The sequence below is a fragment of the Neoarius graeffei genome, chromosome 24 (genome assembly GCF_027579695.1).
Source record: "Neoarius graeffei isolate fNeoGra1 chromosome 24, fNeoGra1.pri, whole genome shotgun sequence".
NCBI classification, from domain to species: Eukaryota; Metazoa; Chordata; class Actinopteri; order Siluriformes; family Ariidae; genus Neoarius; species Neoarius graeffei.
The window spans coordinates 32,829,169-32,845,946 of NC_083592.1; the positions used below are offsets into that span (position 1 = coordinate 32,829,169).

Sequence of the window (16,778 nt, forward strand, 5' to 3'; positions counted from 1 at the left end):
TGGCAAGCCGTCCTGGCCCAGATGCAGCAAAACAGGCCCAAACCATGATACTACCACCACCATATTTCACAGATGGGATAAGGTTCTTATGCTGGAATGCAGTGTTTTTCCTTTCTCCAAACATAACGCTTCTCATTTAAACCAAAAAGTTCTATTTTGGTCTCATCCGTCCACAAAACATTTTTCCAACAGCTTTCTGGTTTGTCCACGTGATCTTTTGCAAACTGCAGATGAGCAGCAATGTTCTCTTTGGAGAGCAGTGGCTTTCTCCTTGCGACCCTGCCATGCACACCATTGTTGTTCAGTGTTCTCTTGATGATGGACTCATGACCGTTAACATTAGCCAATGTGAGAGAGGCCTTCAGTTGCTTAAAAGTTACCCTGGGGTCCTTTGTGACCTTGCCGACTGTTACACGCCTTGCTCTTGGAGTGATCTTTGTTGGTTGGCCACTCCTGGGGAGGGTAACAGTGGTCTTGAATTTCCTCCATTTGTAGATAATCTGTCTGACTGTGGATTGGTGGAGTCCAAACTCTTTAGAGATGTTTTTTTTAACCTTTTCCAGCCTGATGAGCATCAACAACGCTTTTTCTGAGGTCCTCAGAAATCTCCTTTGTTCGTGCCATGATCCACTTCCACAAACATGTGTTGTGAATAAGGTTGCAAAGGGGTGGAAAGTTTCCAGGAATTTTGAAGGGCCCAGCAATATTGGGAATTTTTTAATTTTGGCATTTATTAAGATTTAAACATTTTAAAACATTTCATCACCCAGAAAAACAAATTAAAACCCATGTTAAGCCTTTCTTTCAATTGTGTACTGTTTTTGCTAATTAAGAATAGGACCTATTGCTAAAGGCCAATTAATAAAAGGCTTTTAGTTTTTCAATATTAGTATTATATTCAGATTTTTCAGTGAAAAATTATTCTCAATCTCAATTATCTAGTCTGAGGGACACTTAATAGAAACCCAGTCAAAATTGTCAAAGCTCAAATGCACCAAGGTCCCTACCACAAAAGTGTAGGTCTTGTATCCCTTGGTCTATTACACTTTTTTTTTTTTTTTTTGTGTGTGTGTGTGTGTGTGTTGGGAACCTCTCGAATCTGCATTTGAATAGATTTCTATTAAGTGTCTCTCGGACAAGATATCTAGTAATTTTTGAATTGAATAGATGATTTTTCTAGAGTGTACCCTTTGGTAAGAATTAACTGGAAATCTAACTCATTGCATAACAAGTAGTGATTTCTAAAAATCTTGCAAAAACTCAATTTTGACCATTTTTAATTACAAAATTTTTACAAAACTTGAAGACTTGTCTACAGATTTAATCACGAAGGTATCACATCATAAAATAAGGAATATTTAAAAATTCTAATTACTAGTAGTCTTGAAATAAGTTTTGCTGCTTGTAAAATATATTGGTGCCACTTTTTTCTTTGAATCTGGAGCAAGCCTGTTTAATGTCATTGTTTTAATAGCATTGTATACCCTAATCGTTACTTCTAATCCGATAATTTTCAAGCAAATTACTTGACAGGATACAGTTTACAAACCAGTTGCAAAATGAAAAAGGAATTCAAGTTGTTGAAGTATAATTAGTAAACAAAAAAAGTTACAGGAAGTAGTCTTCAAAATCATAAGTAGACTTAAAGTTGCTTTTGAAGATAAGTTCTCACAAGGTCTCAGGTTATGTACCAGGGGAAAACCCGTATTGTTTTTGTAAAACATTTGGTCGTTATTCATTTTCTCAATTGTTTAATTAGTTGCATGCTTGTTTTTGCTTGTATGTTCTTCTGAACAGAACGGAGACCTAGAGAAATATCCTAATCTGAATAAAAGGACCTTTATTTTTTGGTATCCATTTTTAAGTAAAGTTGGTTTTGAAAATTCCCGAAAGTTCCTCAAACTTCCCATAAATTCCCAAAATTTCCATGGAAATTTTCCACTCTGAAAATTCCCAGGAATCTTGCAACCCTAGTTGTGAAGATCAGACTTTGATAGATCCCTGTTCTTTAAATAAAACAGGGTGCCCACTCACACCTGATTGTCATCCCATTGATTGAAAACACCTGACTCTAATTTCACCTTCAAATTAACTGCAAATCCTAGAGGTTCACATACTTTTGCCACTCACAGATATGTAATATTGGATCATTTTCCTCAATAAATAAACGACCAAGAATAATATTTTTGTCTCATTTGTGTAACTGGGTTCTCTTTATCTACTTTTAGGACTTGTGTGAAAATCTGATGATGTTTTATGCATAGGTCATATTTATGCAGAAATATAGAAAATTAGGGTTCACAAATTTTCAAGCACCACTGTACTTTTTCTCTTTAACTCAATGAGCTCGGAAAAGTGTTTTAAATTTGAACTAATTTGTGGAAGTTTTCAAAGGTTAGACTTGGTTGTCTTGACTAATTGAGACTTTTTCTGAGTTGAAACAAAGATAATCGTCAGCTTGAGTTAACTTGCATTTTCAAGGCAGCAGATGAACTTGCATTTCCAAGTTAACCCAATTTGAAATGTTTTAGTGTGTGTGGCAGGCTAAAATAACCCTATATGGCTAAAAATGCCAGGTTGTCAGCTCAAAGGAAAGTGCTTGTTTGTTTTTTGTTTGCTATCTAAGGTCAGACGTTTACACACTTTCCACATAAAACACAAAAACGACACACAATCGTTATACCAGGAAAAAAGAAGGTTAAAAAAGCTAATCAAATAAGCCTTGCAAAACAGTGATATTATCTGAAAGTGTATTCATATAAAGAATTGACCGGTGGCTGTTTTAAGTTTTGTTTAAACAGAGAAAATGATGGGCACTTGAAAACGATCAACATCGATACCATTGCAGAATATGGGACTTTGGAAACGCACATTAAATTTTCCATAATTTGTTCTCGCTTTAGGAAGATGGTACAATTGTTTTACAGCATGTCTTGTGCTATAAGTGTAATAGGCTTGCAATTGAATTAATTGCTGGTTGTAATTTTCAGTTCTGTAAAGTGATCACAAGTCCATCCTGATAGATGATGTGATGCAGATGATTTTTTTTTTTTTCATTTGGTTTCAGTCCATGTCAGAGCTCATAGAAAACACAATCCCACCATCTATTCGTCTGGAAAGGAATCTGACAATGGACGACCCAGTGTGTAAGTAAGTTTTCCTCTTTACTGCAGCAGTGGGGCTTGTGCGTGAGACAGGAAAATAAAAGCATGTGTGCTTTGCTTTGTTGCTGTAATTTCATCCCTTAATCCCAGTCTTTTTAGAGATGAATGCTATGTAGGTGTGATGCATTTAGTTTGAATTCAGATAGGAGGGTGAAACGGATGAAAAGTTAAGATAATTTGAGGTTCACACACACAGATGATTCACACTGGCGTTTCGAAGGCATTGATGTCATCGGGCAGGACGTGGGAGTTTTGTGGAGAGCAAGATTCCAACAAAAAGGAGTGTCTGTGAGGCAGAATGTAGGCTGAACGCTCGCTGTGTGCCAATAACCAGGCTGGCTGCTTTCCACCCTGAAGTCTTCCTTTGCACATATTTGGAGTTGTGCTTTTTTTTTAAACTTATGCCACCCCTCAGTCCTTTGCCAGTAGGATAGCAGCAAGTCGAGTGTAAAGTTCAGCCCAAGCTGCTATAACTCAAGGCCAGTTTGAGCTGGTTAGTGGCAGCCTTGCATCACATCACATCACCTCACATCACATGTTGATGTCCCCCCCCCCATTTATTTTAGTAGTTAAGAATATACTAGTATAGTTCAGGCTACAATTTTGACTTGATGTGCATTGAATATACAAAATATATTAATTAGTACTGTGCAAAAGTCTTATACATGTTTTAATTTTATTTTATTTAACCAGGAAAGACTCAATGAGATTAAAACTCTTTTACAAGAGCATCCTGGCCAAGACAGTCAGCAGTACAGTTAACAAAGCATAACGCCAAAACATTAAATAATTTACAAAATAAATTACACAATGAAGACATGATTTAAAAGTAATCAACAAAAGTTCATCAACAATCAGTATACCAAAAAGTCAGGCAAAACATCTACAGCTGGATCTTTCTGTCTGCAAATCATTTTAAATCACTTTAAATACTTGTAATGAGGCCAATTCCTTAAGTTTCAGGTCAGTTTGTAATTGGTTCCAAGCAGAGGGCACAAAAAAACTTAAATGCCGTTTCCCCCTCCAATTCAGTACGGACCTCTGGAACAGAAAGTAAGGCTGTAACTGCCCACACTTTTTTTTTTTTTTTGACAAACGTACACTTGAAGGTGCGATGGAAGCAGACCTAAAAGAAAGAAAGAGAGCTCAACTTTATTCATCACACACTTGTGAAATTTCCTCTCTGCATTTAACCCATCTGAAGCAGTGCACACACACGTGAGCAATGAGCACACACATAGCCAGAGCAGTGGGCAGCCATGCTAACAGCGCCTGGGGAGCAGTTGGGAGTTAGGTGCCTCGCTCAAGGGCACCCCAGCCCAAGGCAGGGCTCGACACCAACTTTTTTTTTCAGGAGCACACGTGCTCCTAAGTTAAAAATTTTAGGAGCACAGGGAAAAAAATGGGGGGACAAGTAGGTTTTCATTTTAGAGGTTTATTGCAGCGCAAACCTTAGACACACCAGCACATAAAACACACAATTCAATTGAGAATGAATGAATGAATAAAATGAATAACGAACAACTGAATGAATGAACAAACAGTAGCTAAACGGAGAGCAGAGCTCAGCAGAGCTAACATCATCACCAAAGACAGCTCCCACCCTGGCTCTGAGTTCTTTGACTTGCTGCCCTCAGGCAGGCGTTACAGGTGCATCAAAGCAAGGACCAACAGACTCAAAAACAGTTTTTTCCCACAGGCCATAACCACCTTGAACAATTAGCCTTTTTCACATTATGTCACTTGCAGGGGAACTCGTATCCGTTTTCAGCCTTTTGAATGGAAGAAGAGGTATACGGCGGCAACATATATGTTAACAAAACTGTGTCATTCACAGATAAGATTGATAATATTGCGCATTGTTGTTTATCATTACGTATTGTTAGCGACCATTCCAGTCACCTATCTGCCTTGTTTTGGAGAGGAAGTTTACTGACTTTCTATGGTTGCTACTTGTTAGCCAGCAGATTAGCATGCCGCCTCTTCTTCCATTCAAAAGGCTGAAAACGGATGTGAGGTTCTTCTGCAAGTGACGTAATGTGAAAAAGGCTAATTACATGCACTGACTGATGCCAGTTCTGGCAGGTGCAACAATGCACCAACAAGGACCTAAAAGGACAATATTCTCACACTTACCTGATACAGTGCAATACTTATTACAGTGCAATATCCTGAGTTTTGTAGCTGAACTGAGTTTCTATAACTAATGTGCAATTAACATCTGCACCTCAACACGCCCAGTTGTGTATATATTCTTTGTTTTTCTGCCGTGTTGTGACATGCACCATTTGTATATACTGTATATTATTTGTTTTTCTGCTGTGTTGTATGTTCCCATCTAAATGTTTGCACTGGGGTGTGTGCTTTCCATCTCATTTATGTAATTTTCCCGCACCTTCTCCCGTCGTTCTAGCTTTCTTCACTACACTTTCTTCCTCGTCCGTTCTTTTATTCTTGTTTCCACCATCATTTGCTTTTAAAAAACGCCATTATTCTCTGCATAGCGAATATATTTCTCAGCTCGGTCCGAACCAGCTCTCAGTTATCTCTCAGTTGAATGATCTGATGAATCCCTAAAAAGCACTTTTCCCACCTAATGCCACACCCACAACATACAACCGTGGGAAAGAGGGGCAATCACAGAAAGATGTGGCAGAATGGCCAAAAAAATGTAACTTTTTCACTTCCCTCCCCGGCTACCGTGGGAACCACCGCAGGTACAAGACAGGGGCAATGCACGCAACTACAGACGGGGCAAGGCGCAGGCAGAACACACACACACACACACACACACACACACACTTACAACAATACAGGCCGTTACTCGTTACACTATATTAGGTAGGCTATCCAGAGCTGGATTTACATACTTTGCAGTTTAACGTTTGATACATTTTAGAATGTTAAACTCGTCGCGTCTGTGCTCAGTGCTTTCCTAAATTGTCGGTCGCAAGAAGCCCTCGCACGAACGCGCTTTTTTTTTTTTCGTCGTTCGCATGCCGAAAAATTCGCTCGCAAATGCGAGCGAAATGTGCACACTGTAGAGCCCTGGCCCAAGGCCGTCCCATATTAGCCTAACCTTTGAACTGTGGGGGAAACCAGAGCACACCCATGCAGACAACATGCAAACTCCACACAGAGAGGCCCTCGCCAGCCACTGGGTTTGAACCCAGAACCTTCTTGCTGTGAGACGACTGTGCTAACCACTACACCACCATGCCGGTATAAATACACTTATAAACAAGAACATGCAAAGGTTTGTCTACGTGTAGACAAGGCAGACCAACCAACACGAGCATACGACGAACCATGATGAGTCAGAGTCCTTGTCCATGCAGAGGAATGCTCTAGAGCAAGATGCCTTCAAAAATAATTAAATTATATATTTCTATTTTTTTCTAGAGAATGCTATAAAAGCACAGTAATAAATGAAACTTGGTCAATACTGTATTTGGTGTGCCAACCTTTTGCTTATAAAGTGAATAGTATAATTTGTTATACTGTTATACAGATTATATTTACCTCCGCCAAGGAGGTTATGTTTTCGGTAGCGTTGGTTTGTTGGTGGTTGGTTTGTCTGTTAGCAACATTACGGAAAAAGTAATGAACGGATTGCTCTGAAATTTTTTCCAGAGGTGTGACTGGGCACAAGTAACAATCCATTAAATTTTGGCGGTGACCCGGCTCACCTTCTGGATCCCGGATTTTTTTTAAAGGATTCTTGGCAGAGGTCTGCGCTGTCCGAGTGCTTTTCTAGTTATCAGGTATAATTAGCGTCGTTTTACAAGGAAACAAGTTTTAACTGGTACGCTTTCCTGAGCATCGTGCAGAACTAGCTACACTCCTGGAGATGTTCACAGATTCTTCTCATTTTTTATTATTATTATTATTATTATTATTATTATTATTATTGGGGCGGCACGGTGGTGTAGTGGTTAGTGCTGTCGCCTCACAGCAAGAAGGTCCTGGGTTCGAGCCCCGTAGCCGGCGAGGGCCTTTCTGTGTGGAGTTTGCATGTTCTCCCCGTGTCCGCGTGGGTTTCCTCCGGGTGCTCCGGTTTCCCCCACAGTCCAAAGACATGCAGGTTAGGTTAACTGGTGACTCTAAATTGACCGTAGGTGTGAATGTGAGTGTGAATGGTTGTCTGTGTCTATGTGTCAGCCCTGTGATGACCTGGTGACTTGTCCAGGGTGTACCCCGCCTTTCGCCCATAGTCAGCTGGGATAGGCTCCAGCTTGCCTGCGACCCTGTAGAAGGATAAAGCGGCGAGAGATAATGAGATGAGATTATTATTATTATTATTATTATGCCTGAAAAGTGGCCTTTCTTATATAACCTGCTGCTTTCTTTATTTTGTAGAAGAGAGTGCTTAGTGTTCTATGGATTAAAAGATTATGGGAAAAAAATCCTAGATAAAGAATCATATTAGGCAGCCTATTTTGGGCTTTACATTAAGTGAACGTCCGTTCAGTGAGTACCCAGATGTCAGTTTTGTGTGTGTGTATTGTAGTAATAAAACTAGTTGCTGCTAAAGCCCATGACACGGAACATATAACGTGACGTGACCTCCCCACGATATGGGACGGGACAGATCCGTGACATGCGGGACGGGACAGGACACCTACCTTATTGTCCGTGATGGGATCTCATTTGTTAACTGGACTGCATTTCCGCAGAGAAAATGCAAAGTGTGCTTGCTGAGCTGTAGCAGAAGTTATCATGCTAGCATGCTAAAAGCTAGCATGCCAACATGTTAATGCCAACATGCTAACAGCTAGCATACTAACATGCTAATGATTAACATGCTCTTAGAATTTTAACAAACACTTTAAGGCTAATATGTTATCATGCTAACAGTTAACATGCTAATGGATAGTATGTTAACTTTTAGCATGCTAACATGCTGAGGGTGACATGCTAACAGTTAGCATGCTAACATGCTCAGGCGAACTCGCTAACAGCAAACATGCAAACTCTGCGTGCTACCATGCTAATCCTAACATGATAACATGCTAATGGTGAACATGCTAACAACTCGCGAGCTAACAGCAGGCATGATATCGTAATGGGTAACATGCTAACAGCTAGCATGGTAACACATGAATGCTTATATGCTAATTGCTATCGTGTGTGCGTGTAAGTATTCCTAATAAAGTGGCCATTGAGTTGAAGTTGATTTGTTGTCAAAGTCTCAAATGAGCAGATCCTTGCCAAATGCATCATCACCTATGGGGGAAGGGAGGAATGACTCGGTCAAGCTTCCATTGATTAGTGGCAAAATGGAGAAAAAATGGACGGATGAAAGGCAAGACAAAGACGAGTGCCGAACCGATATCATGTGTGTGATGGGTGATTTGGCCTGAGGTGCCGTGTGAAGTTTGGTGGATGTGTGGTGAAGTGTTACTGAGCAAAACTCCATTCATTTGAATGGGGCCAAAAATCAATGGAAGCCTATGGAGGTAAAAAGAGATGCATGAAAACCAAGGAAAAGACGAGTGCAGGTCTCAGATGAGGGGATGGATCTGTGTGGGGACTTGGTCTGAGGCATCAAGTGAAGTTTCTTGAAGTTTGGTCACTTGGTTAAAAAAATTGATGGAGAGTGAAAGTTTTTCTCCTGAAACACCATTCATTTTCAATGGGGCCAAAAATCAATGCAAGCCTATGGAGGAAAAAGGGATGAGCAAAAAGAAAGGAAAAATGAGTGCGGGTCAGAACTGATTGCATGTATGTGTCGGGGGAGTTGGCCTGAAGTATCACTGCGATGGAACGTGTCAGAGTAGGATGATTCGATTCATGAGCCCTATTCATTCTCTATGGGAAAAAAAACAAAAGAAAAACGACACGAACAGGCGCGTTGATCCAAAAGCTGTATACAAGCACACTACACCACTTCGGGCCAGACGTCTCAGAGTTGGAACGGTGTCTCTATCTCGAACAACCTAGGAGGAGTAGTGGATCCAAAAAACGTGTTGGAATAAGGCAGAGTAAGTAAACTTAAGAACAACAACATGGGTGCGAGTTTTCCGGCATGTGCCGGAAGCTCCGTTTTTTTCGGTTCTGAAAAAGTCATTTTTCCAAATTGTGTAAATCCGTTGAGATTTTCGGGGGGGGGTGGCCCTCTCACTGTCTCACTCTCAGCGTTGTACCGCGGTAACCCGGTAATGTCTCTGCACAAGACAAATCTTTTCATCTAGTCTTCGCCACAAACCTCATTCAATTTATACGCCGCTCACCGACGAGCGGTCCTGACTAGCCCGTTGTTTCACGGTGTTCTACATGTGTGATATCCTGTTTCACGCACGTAGCACGTTGTTCGACCAAATCAACACAGCTATTCCAGTGTATATATTGTAAAAAAGGTATCACAGCAAAAGCATATTAAAAATGGTTGTTTCAGCATTTAAATTAGTAGTTGCTAGTTGTTTTGAAAGATCAAGCCTTGTACTTGAAATATTATTTCAGATGAATTGATGAAATGTATTAAACATTTGATGTGGATGTGCAAATCATATAACTATTAATATTATAAATGATTGCATGAGAGACAACCATTTTAACTTGTAATTAAAAATTTTTTTTCGAGCCCTAAGGGGGGCTCACCCCATTTTAACCATGCATGTCTGACCTTGTCAGACTTTTCAGGTTTTTGAAAATGTTATACTTGCACCCATGTAACAATAGTGTGCCTGCCTTTGGCAAGCACACTAATAATTAGTTGAAAAATTCTTGTTTTGTCATTTCTTCTTCTATCATACAGTGCCTTGCAAAAGTATTCATACCCCTTGAACTTTTTCACATTTTTCCACCTTACAACCACGAGCTTAGAAGTTTTTTATTGAGATTTTATGTGATAGACCAACACAGAGTAGCACATAATTGTGAAGTGAAACGAAAATGATAAATGGTCTTCAAAATTTTAAACAAATAAAAATCTGAAAAATGTGGTGTGCATTAGTATTCAGCCCCCCACGTCAATACTTTGTAGAGCCACCTTTTGCTGCAATTACAGCTGCAAGTCTTTTGTGGTATGTCTCTACCAGCTTTGCACATCTAGACACTGAAATTTTTGCCCATTCTTCTTTGCAAAATAGCTCAAGCTCAGCCAGATTGGATGGAGAGCGTCTGTGAACAGCAATTTTCAAGTCTTGCCACAGATGCTCAATGGGATTTAGGTCTGGACTTTGACTGGGCCATTCTAACACATGAATATTCTTTGATCTAAACCATTCCATTGTAGCTCTGGCTGTATGTTTAGGGTCATTGTCTTGCTGGAAGGTGAATCTCCTTCCCAGGCTCAAGTCTTTTGCAGCCTCCAGCAGGTTTTCTTCCAGGATTGCCCTGTATTTAGCTCCATCCATCTTCCCATCAACTCTGACCAGCTTCCCTGTCCCTGCTGAAGAAAAGCATCCCCATAGCATGATGCTGCCACCACCATGTTTCACAGTGGGGATGGTGTGTGCAGGGTGATGAGCAGTGTTAGTTTTCCGCCACACACAGCGCTTTGCATTTAGGCCAAAAAGTTCAACTTTGGTCTCATCTGACCAAAGCACCTTCTTCCACATGCTTGCTGTGTCCCCTACATGGCTTCTTATGCCTGTCTTTCAGCAATGGCTTTCTTCTTGCCACTCTCTTCCAAAAAGGCCAGATTTGCGGAGTGTATGACTTATAATTGTTCTGTGCACAGATTCTCCCACCTGAGCTGTGGATTTCTGCAGATCCTCCAGAGTGATCATGGGCCTCTTGGCTGCTTCTCTGACCAGTGCTCTCCTTGCTCGCTTTGTCAGTTTAGGTGGACGGCCATGTCTTGGTAGGTTTGCAGTTGTGCCATACTTTTTCCATTTTTGAATGATGGATTGAACAGTGCTTCTTGAGATGTTCAGAGCTTGGGATATTTTTTTATAACCTAACCCTGCTTTAAACTTCTCCAGAACTTTATCCCTGACCTGTCTGCTGAGTTCTTTGGTCTTCATGATGCTGTTTGTTCTTCAGTGTTCTCTAACAAACCACTGAAGCCTTCACAGAACAAGTGTATTTATGCTGAGAGTAAATTACACACAGTAGGACTCTATTAACTAATTAGATGACTTCTGAAGGCAATTGATTGCACTGGATTGTATTTAGAGGTATCAGAGTACAGGGGGCTGAATACTAATGCACACCACATTTTTCAGATTTTTATTTGTTTAAAATTTTGAAGACCATTTATCATTTTCATTTCACTTCACAATTATGTGCTACTCTGTGTTGGTCTATCACATAAAATCTCAATAAAAAACTTTTAAGCTTGTGGTTGTAAGGTGGAAAAATGTGAAAAAGTTCAAGGGGTATGAATACTTTTTCAAAGCACTGTACTTTGTGTAATCTAGTAGTCATCCTGCCACTGTAATACCAGGACGTGACGGGACAATGAAACGGGGCGTGGCGTGACGTCATAAACGACAACAATGAAACACCAGTTCCCATCTATGCAGGGACTGTATTCTTGCATAGAGGTTGGTGCAATTAAAGCACCACCAGTATCTGGACCTATCATAAATAGTGGCTTGGAAGGTCGTGGAAACCACTGGATTATTTTCTCGATTGTGAAGATGGTACAGTTAATGTCTTTTTGACAGTACAGGGGGGTCTTATTTGCACTTTAAAGTGATCAGAGCAATTGGTAAAGTTGTCACCCAAGTCCAAACTGTTGATCATTAATTATATATCATGTGACATGCAGGGTAATGGGCTTGTTGGCTCTTTGCCATTGCTAATGCCTCTTCCATTTGCAGTGGCATATGCCCATCAATAATTTTTTATATAATATATAATATGAAAAAGCAGTTATGAAGAAACGTCTAATAAAAGGTTTCCAAAAAATAGTTCAATTTCCATTCTTTGACCACACCCAGATATTAATAGGTTCCCAAAAGCAATATGCCTTAACAGTGGAGCGGTTCTACTGTTCCTGCAATATGCCAGAGGATAGTGAATTTTATTTCAGTTGGACTAAATGTAAACAGTGGTATCATCCATCATGTGAAGGACTGGGGCATAAAACCCAGGATGAAATTAACAAAGCAAAGAATTTAAAATGTATCAAGTGTCCGAGCAAATGTGGAAGACCAAAGAAGAAATAAATATTAACACATACACACTAATTTGTTTTTCTTTCTTTTTTTTTTTCTTTCTTTTGATTACTCTTCGCTAACTAGAGTATGTTATCCAAACTATACCATGACGCAGGACAGCTAAGGTAAGATCCCCCGGGACGTGACGTGACAAGAATTCAAAGTCCGTGAGCGAGAATATGTCCGTGACAGTTATTCTGGTCACATGAAGTCACTGACCATGAACGATGTCATGTCACATCCCGTTCCATTCCACGTCACAGGTTTTAGTAATCATTAGTAAAACAGGCCATGCTGAAGAGCTCCATGGGGGATTTTGGATTCCCTCTCATAACTGGATTTTGCTGGTTCAACCGCCTAAAGCTTGCTTTGCAAATTCCGAAAGAGAGGCCAAACAAAGGCTAACCGCATATGACATGCTCCAATTTGGCCAACTATGGACCTGGGATAAATGTATTTATCCCAGGTCAATAAAATGGGGCTAAAGTGTGATTTATCCTAATTTATCTATCTCTGTAAGAAATCGTCTGGCAGAATTTTTGTTGTTTCAGTGTGAGAGGTTTATGATGGGAAGATGAGAACTTTTTCAGCAGAACAGAAACACTATGGCGTGATGTTTGTAGTTAAAGGCTGGTGCGGTTCAAGCCAGACTTTGAGTCTAGCAGATTTTGCTGCATGGGTGGGTGTGTTCAGTGTGTGTGCTATTGTCCATGCTCTGCTGAGTTGCTGTGATACCAAGCTGCACCGCAATGTGCGGGAATTCCAGCATGCCCCAGTGCATCTGAGCAACTACAATTAAACTAGCTCCAAAAGCCAGCAAGAAACAACCCACATGTTGACCATCGTCCGCTTCCGACTTGATTAATCAGAATCGGGTTTATTGGCCAAGTATGTTGACACACACAAAGAATTTGGTTCTGGCAGTTGGTGTCTCTCTAGTGATACAGAAGGAAAAGGAAAAAAGAAGTGTGAATATATGTAATATAAGAAAAATGTGTATATGTAATGTACAATATGAACAATGTAGACATTACACAATATATTCAATCTACAGTAACTATTATAAATATTATATACAATATACATAATATACAATACCTATACACGATATATCTAAAATATCTGTATTATACTAATATATCCATCTATAATAAACACTAAGTTATTCCACAAAATCAAGCTGTACATGATCTATAAGCCACGTACGACGAGATTGAGTGGAATAATTTTTTTTATTATATCCACATTCACTGAATTTTGAGAAACGGAGCATTTTTATTTTTTGCAAATTCTAAATAAAAACTTTATGCAAAACCAATTCGGCTTAGAATGTAAACAAACTGGCGAAATGACAATAGCAATTTGTGAAAAATGCTATAATAATTCTTGAGGGGAAAAAAAGATATTTATTCCCATATTTTGTTGCCTTTTTTTTTTTTGGGGGGGGGGGGGGGGTTGTTTTCGACTTGAGTTTTTTTGTCCTCTGTTGGTTCAACACGCTCTGCCGTTTTTTTTCTATCTATGAGCTGATAGCCTAGTAGTAGAGTAGCCAATCAGAGCGCACGATTACTCATATCCAGTGAATGTGGATAGAATAATATACAATGTCTGTATTATACATAAAATCTATAATATCAACAATATACAATATCTATAGTTTACAGTATATGTATGCTATCAACAATATAAACAGTACACCATATACAGACAATATGCAGGATATTTACAGAACCAGTTCTTTTATAAATATTTATGTAAAGATTAGTCATGTAGAACATGCTGTTATTTGAAAATAACCAACTTTGGATGGTAACATCCAGCATAAACCCATTACAGTGACTAGAGTAAATAGACATCGTAATACATCTTACTAGATCTGAGGCATTACCATGTTTAAATAAATGGATGCATAACTTGTTTTACAACCCCGATTCCAAAAAAGTTGGGACAAAGTACAAATTGTAAGTAAAAATGGAATGCAATAATTTACAAATCTCAAAAACTGATATTGTATTCACAATAGAACATAGACAACATATCAAATGTTGAAAGTGAGACAGTTTGAAATTTCATGCCAACATACTGAAAGACCCTTCTCACCCCAGACATCATCTATTTAAACTGCTGCCTTCTGGAAAATGTTTCGGGTTCATCAAATCTTGTAGAAATAGACTTAAAAACAGCTTCTACCCAGAGGTGGACAAAGTATCCAACTTCATTACTTAAGTCAAAGTACAGATCCCACTGGTCAAACGTTACTCCGATACAAGTGAAAGTTGTCCAGTCAATTTTTTACTTAAGTTAAAGTACAACCCCGACTCCAAAAAAGTTGGGACAAAGTACAAATTGTAAATAAAAACGGAATGCAATAATTTACAAATCTCAAAAACTGATATTGTATTCACAATAGAACATAGACAACATATCAAATGTCGAAAGTGAGACATTTTGAAATTTCATGCCAAATATTGGCTCATTTGAAATTTCATGACAGCAACACATCTCAAAAAAGTTGGGATAGGGGCAATAAGAGGCTGGAAAAGTTAAAGGTACAAAAAAGGAACAGCTGGAGGACCAAATTGCAACTCATTAGGTCAATTGGCAATAGGTCATTAACATGACTGGGTATAAAAAGAGCATCTTGGAGTGGCAGCGGCTCTCAGAAGTAAAGATGGGAAGAGGATCACCAATCCCCCTAATTCTGCACCGACAAATAGTGGAGCAATATCAGAAAGGAGTTCGACAGTGTAAAATTGCAAAGAGTTTGAACATATCATCATCTACAGTGCATAATATCATCAAAAGATTCAGAGAATCTGGAAGAATCTCTGTGCGTAAGGGTCAAGGCCAGAAAACCATACTGGGTGCCCGTGATCTTCGGGCCCTTAGACGGCACTGCATCACATACAGGCATGCTTCTGTATTGGAAATCACAAAATGGGCTCAGGAATATTTCCAGAGAACATTATCTGTGAACACAATTCACCGTGCCATCCGCCGTTGCCAGCTAAAACTCTATAGTTCAAAGAAGAAGCCGTATCTAAACATGATCCAGAAGCGCAGACGTCTTCTCTGGGCCAAGGCTCATTTAAAATGGACTGTGGCAAAGTGGAAAACTGTTCTGTGGTCAGACGAATCAAAATTTGAAGTTCTTTATGGAAATCAGGGACGCCGTGTCATTTGGACTAAAGAGGAGAAGGATGACCCAAGTTGTTATCAGCGCTCAGTTCAGAAGCCTGCATCTCTGATGGTATGGGGTTGCATTAGTGCATGTGGCATGGGCAGCTTACACATCTGGAAAGACACCATCAATGCTGAAAGGTATATCCAGGTTCTAGAGCAACATATGCTCCCATCCAGACGACGTCTCTTTCAGGGAAGACCTTGCATTTTCCAACATGACAATGCCAAACCACATACTGCATCAATTACAGCATCAAGGCTGCGTAGAAGAAGGGTCCGGGTACTGAACTGGCCAGCCTGCAGTCCAGATCTTTCACCCATAGAAAACATTTGGCGCATCATAAAATGGAAGATACAACAAAAAAGACCTAAGACAGTTGAGCAACTAAATTTTCTCTTTAAATGATACATTTTCTCAGTTTAAACATTTGATATGTCATCTATGTTCTATTCTGAATAAAATATGGAATTTTGAAACTTCCACATCATTGCATTTCCGTTTTATTTACAATTTGTACTTTGTCCCAACTTTTTTGGAATCGGGGTTGTACTTGTGTGCTGCATCTCAACAAGATTTTTCCCCTTTTTGTATGAAAATTTTGTCCCAAAGGCCTTATTCATGCATTTTCCTGCATGTCAAGTTGAATTATATTTATGGTTAGTTATTTGTGGCCCCAGTGGAGTCACATGGGAGAATGGTCCACGTTCAACAAAGTGATACCAAACCCTTCCACAAGTGAATGCATGTTGTTGTTGTTGTTGTTGTTTTCCAAATGTCCTGCATGTTAAACCAAATGAAATGGTTTTATTTAAAACTTTTTAATGTGAAAATGATTGTTGACTCTTCACAGGTGAGAATGAAATTCTCGAATTCCTCCAAAAGATTGCTTCTAAGAACAAGATTTGGCGGTCCTACATCGGAATGGGTTATTACAGCTGCTCCGTGCCCCCTGCCATCCAGAGAAATCTTCTGGAAAATTCTGGATGGTGTGTCCTCCTTATCCCTTTTATGCCTGTTATACAACAGCAAGCCCAAGTGCAGTGAAATGAATTTTATTAGTAGAGACCTGCAGAGATATGTAGCTTGCTTGCAGGGTCCAACACACTAGTCGGAGTGATATTTTCCACATCAGTTTTCAGGCAGTCCAAGTCCAATAAGCTAGCGCCTATTAAATTCCTGTTTTGTAAATAGCATACTGAACTTGAGTTAAACCCCATGACTTGCATTATGTTCTGACTTGAGTTTTTTCCTCCCTTTTTAAAATCTCATTATCTAATTGTACAGTCAAGCAGGCTTTTGCAAAAGCCTTTATACTCTAAT

General features: G+C 39.5%; 1 protein-coding gene across 1 annotated transcript in view; it reads left to right on the plus strand.

Moving 5' to 3' along the window:
• The window catches only part of gldc (glycine dehydrogenase (decarboxylating)), a 59,275-nt gene that overhangs the window by 12,062 nt on the left and 30,435 nt on the right, over positions 1 to 16,778 (plus strand). Inside the window, exons 2-3 of the mRNA XM_060907072.1 lie at positions 3,068 to 3,146; positions 16,309 to 16,444. Coding sequence (XP_060763055.1) covers positions 3,068 to 3,146; positions 16,309 to 16,444 — 215 coding nt within the window. The remainder of the gene's footprint in view (positions 1 to 3,067; positions 3,147 to 16,308; positions 16,445 to 16,778) is intronic.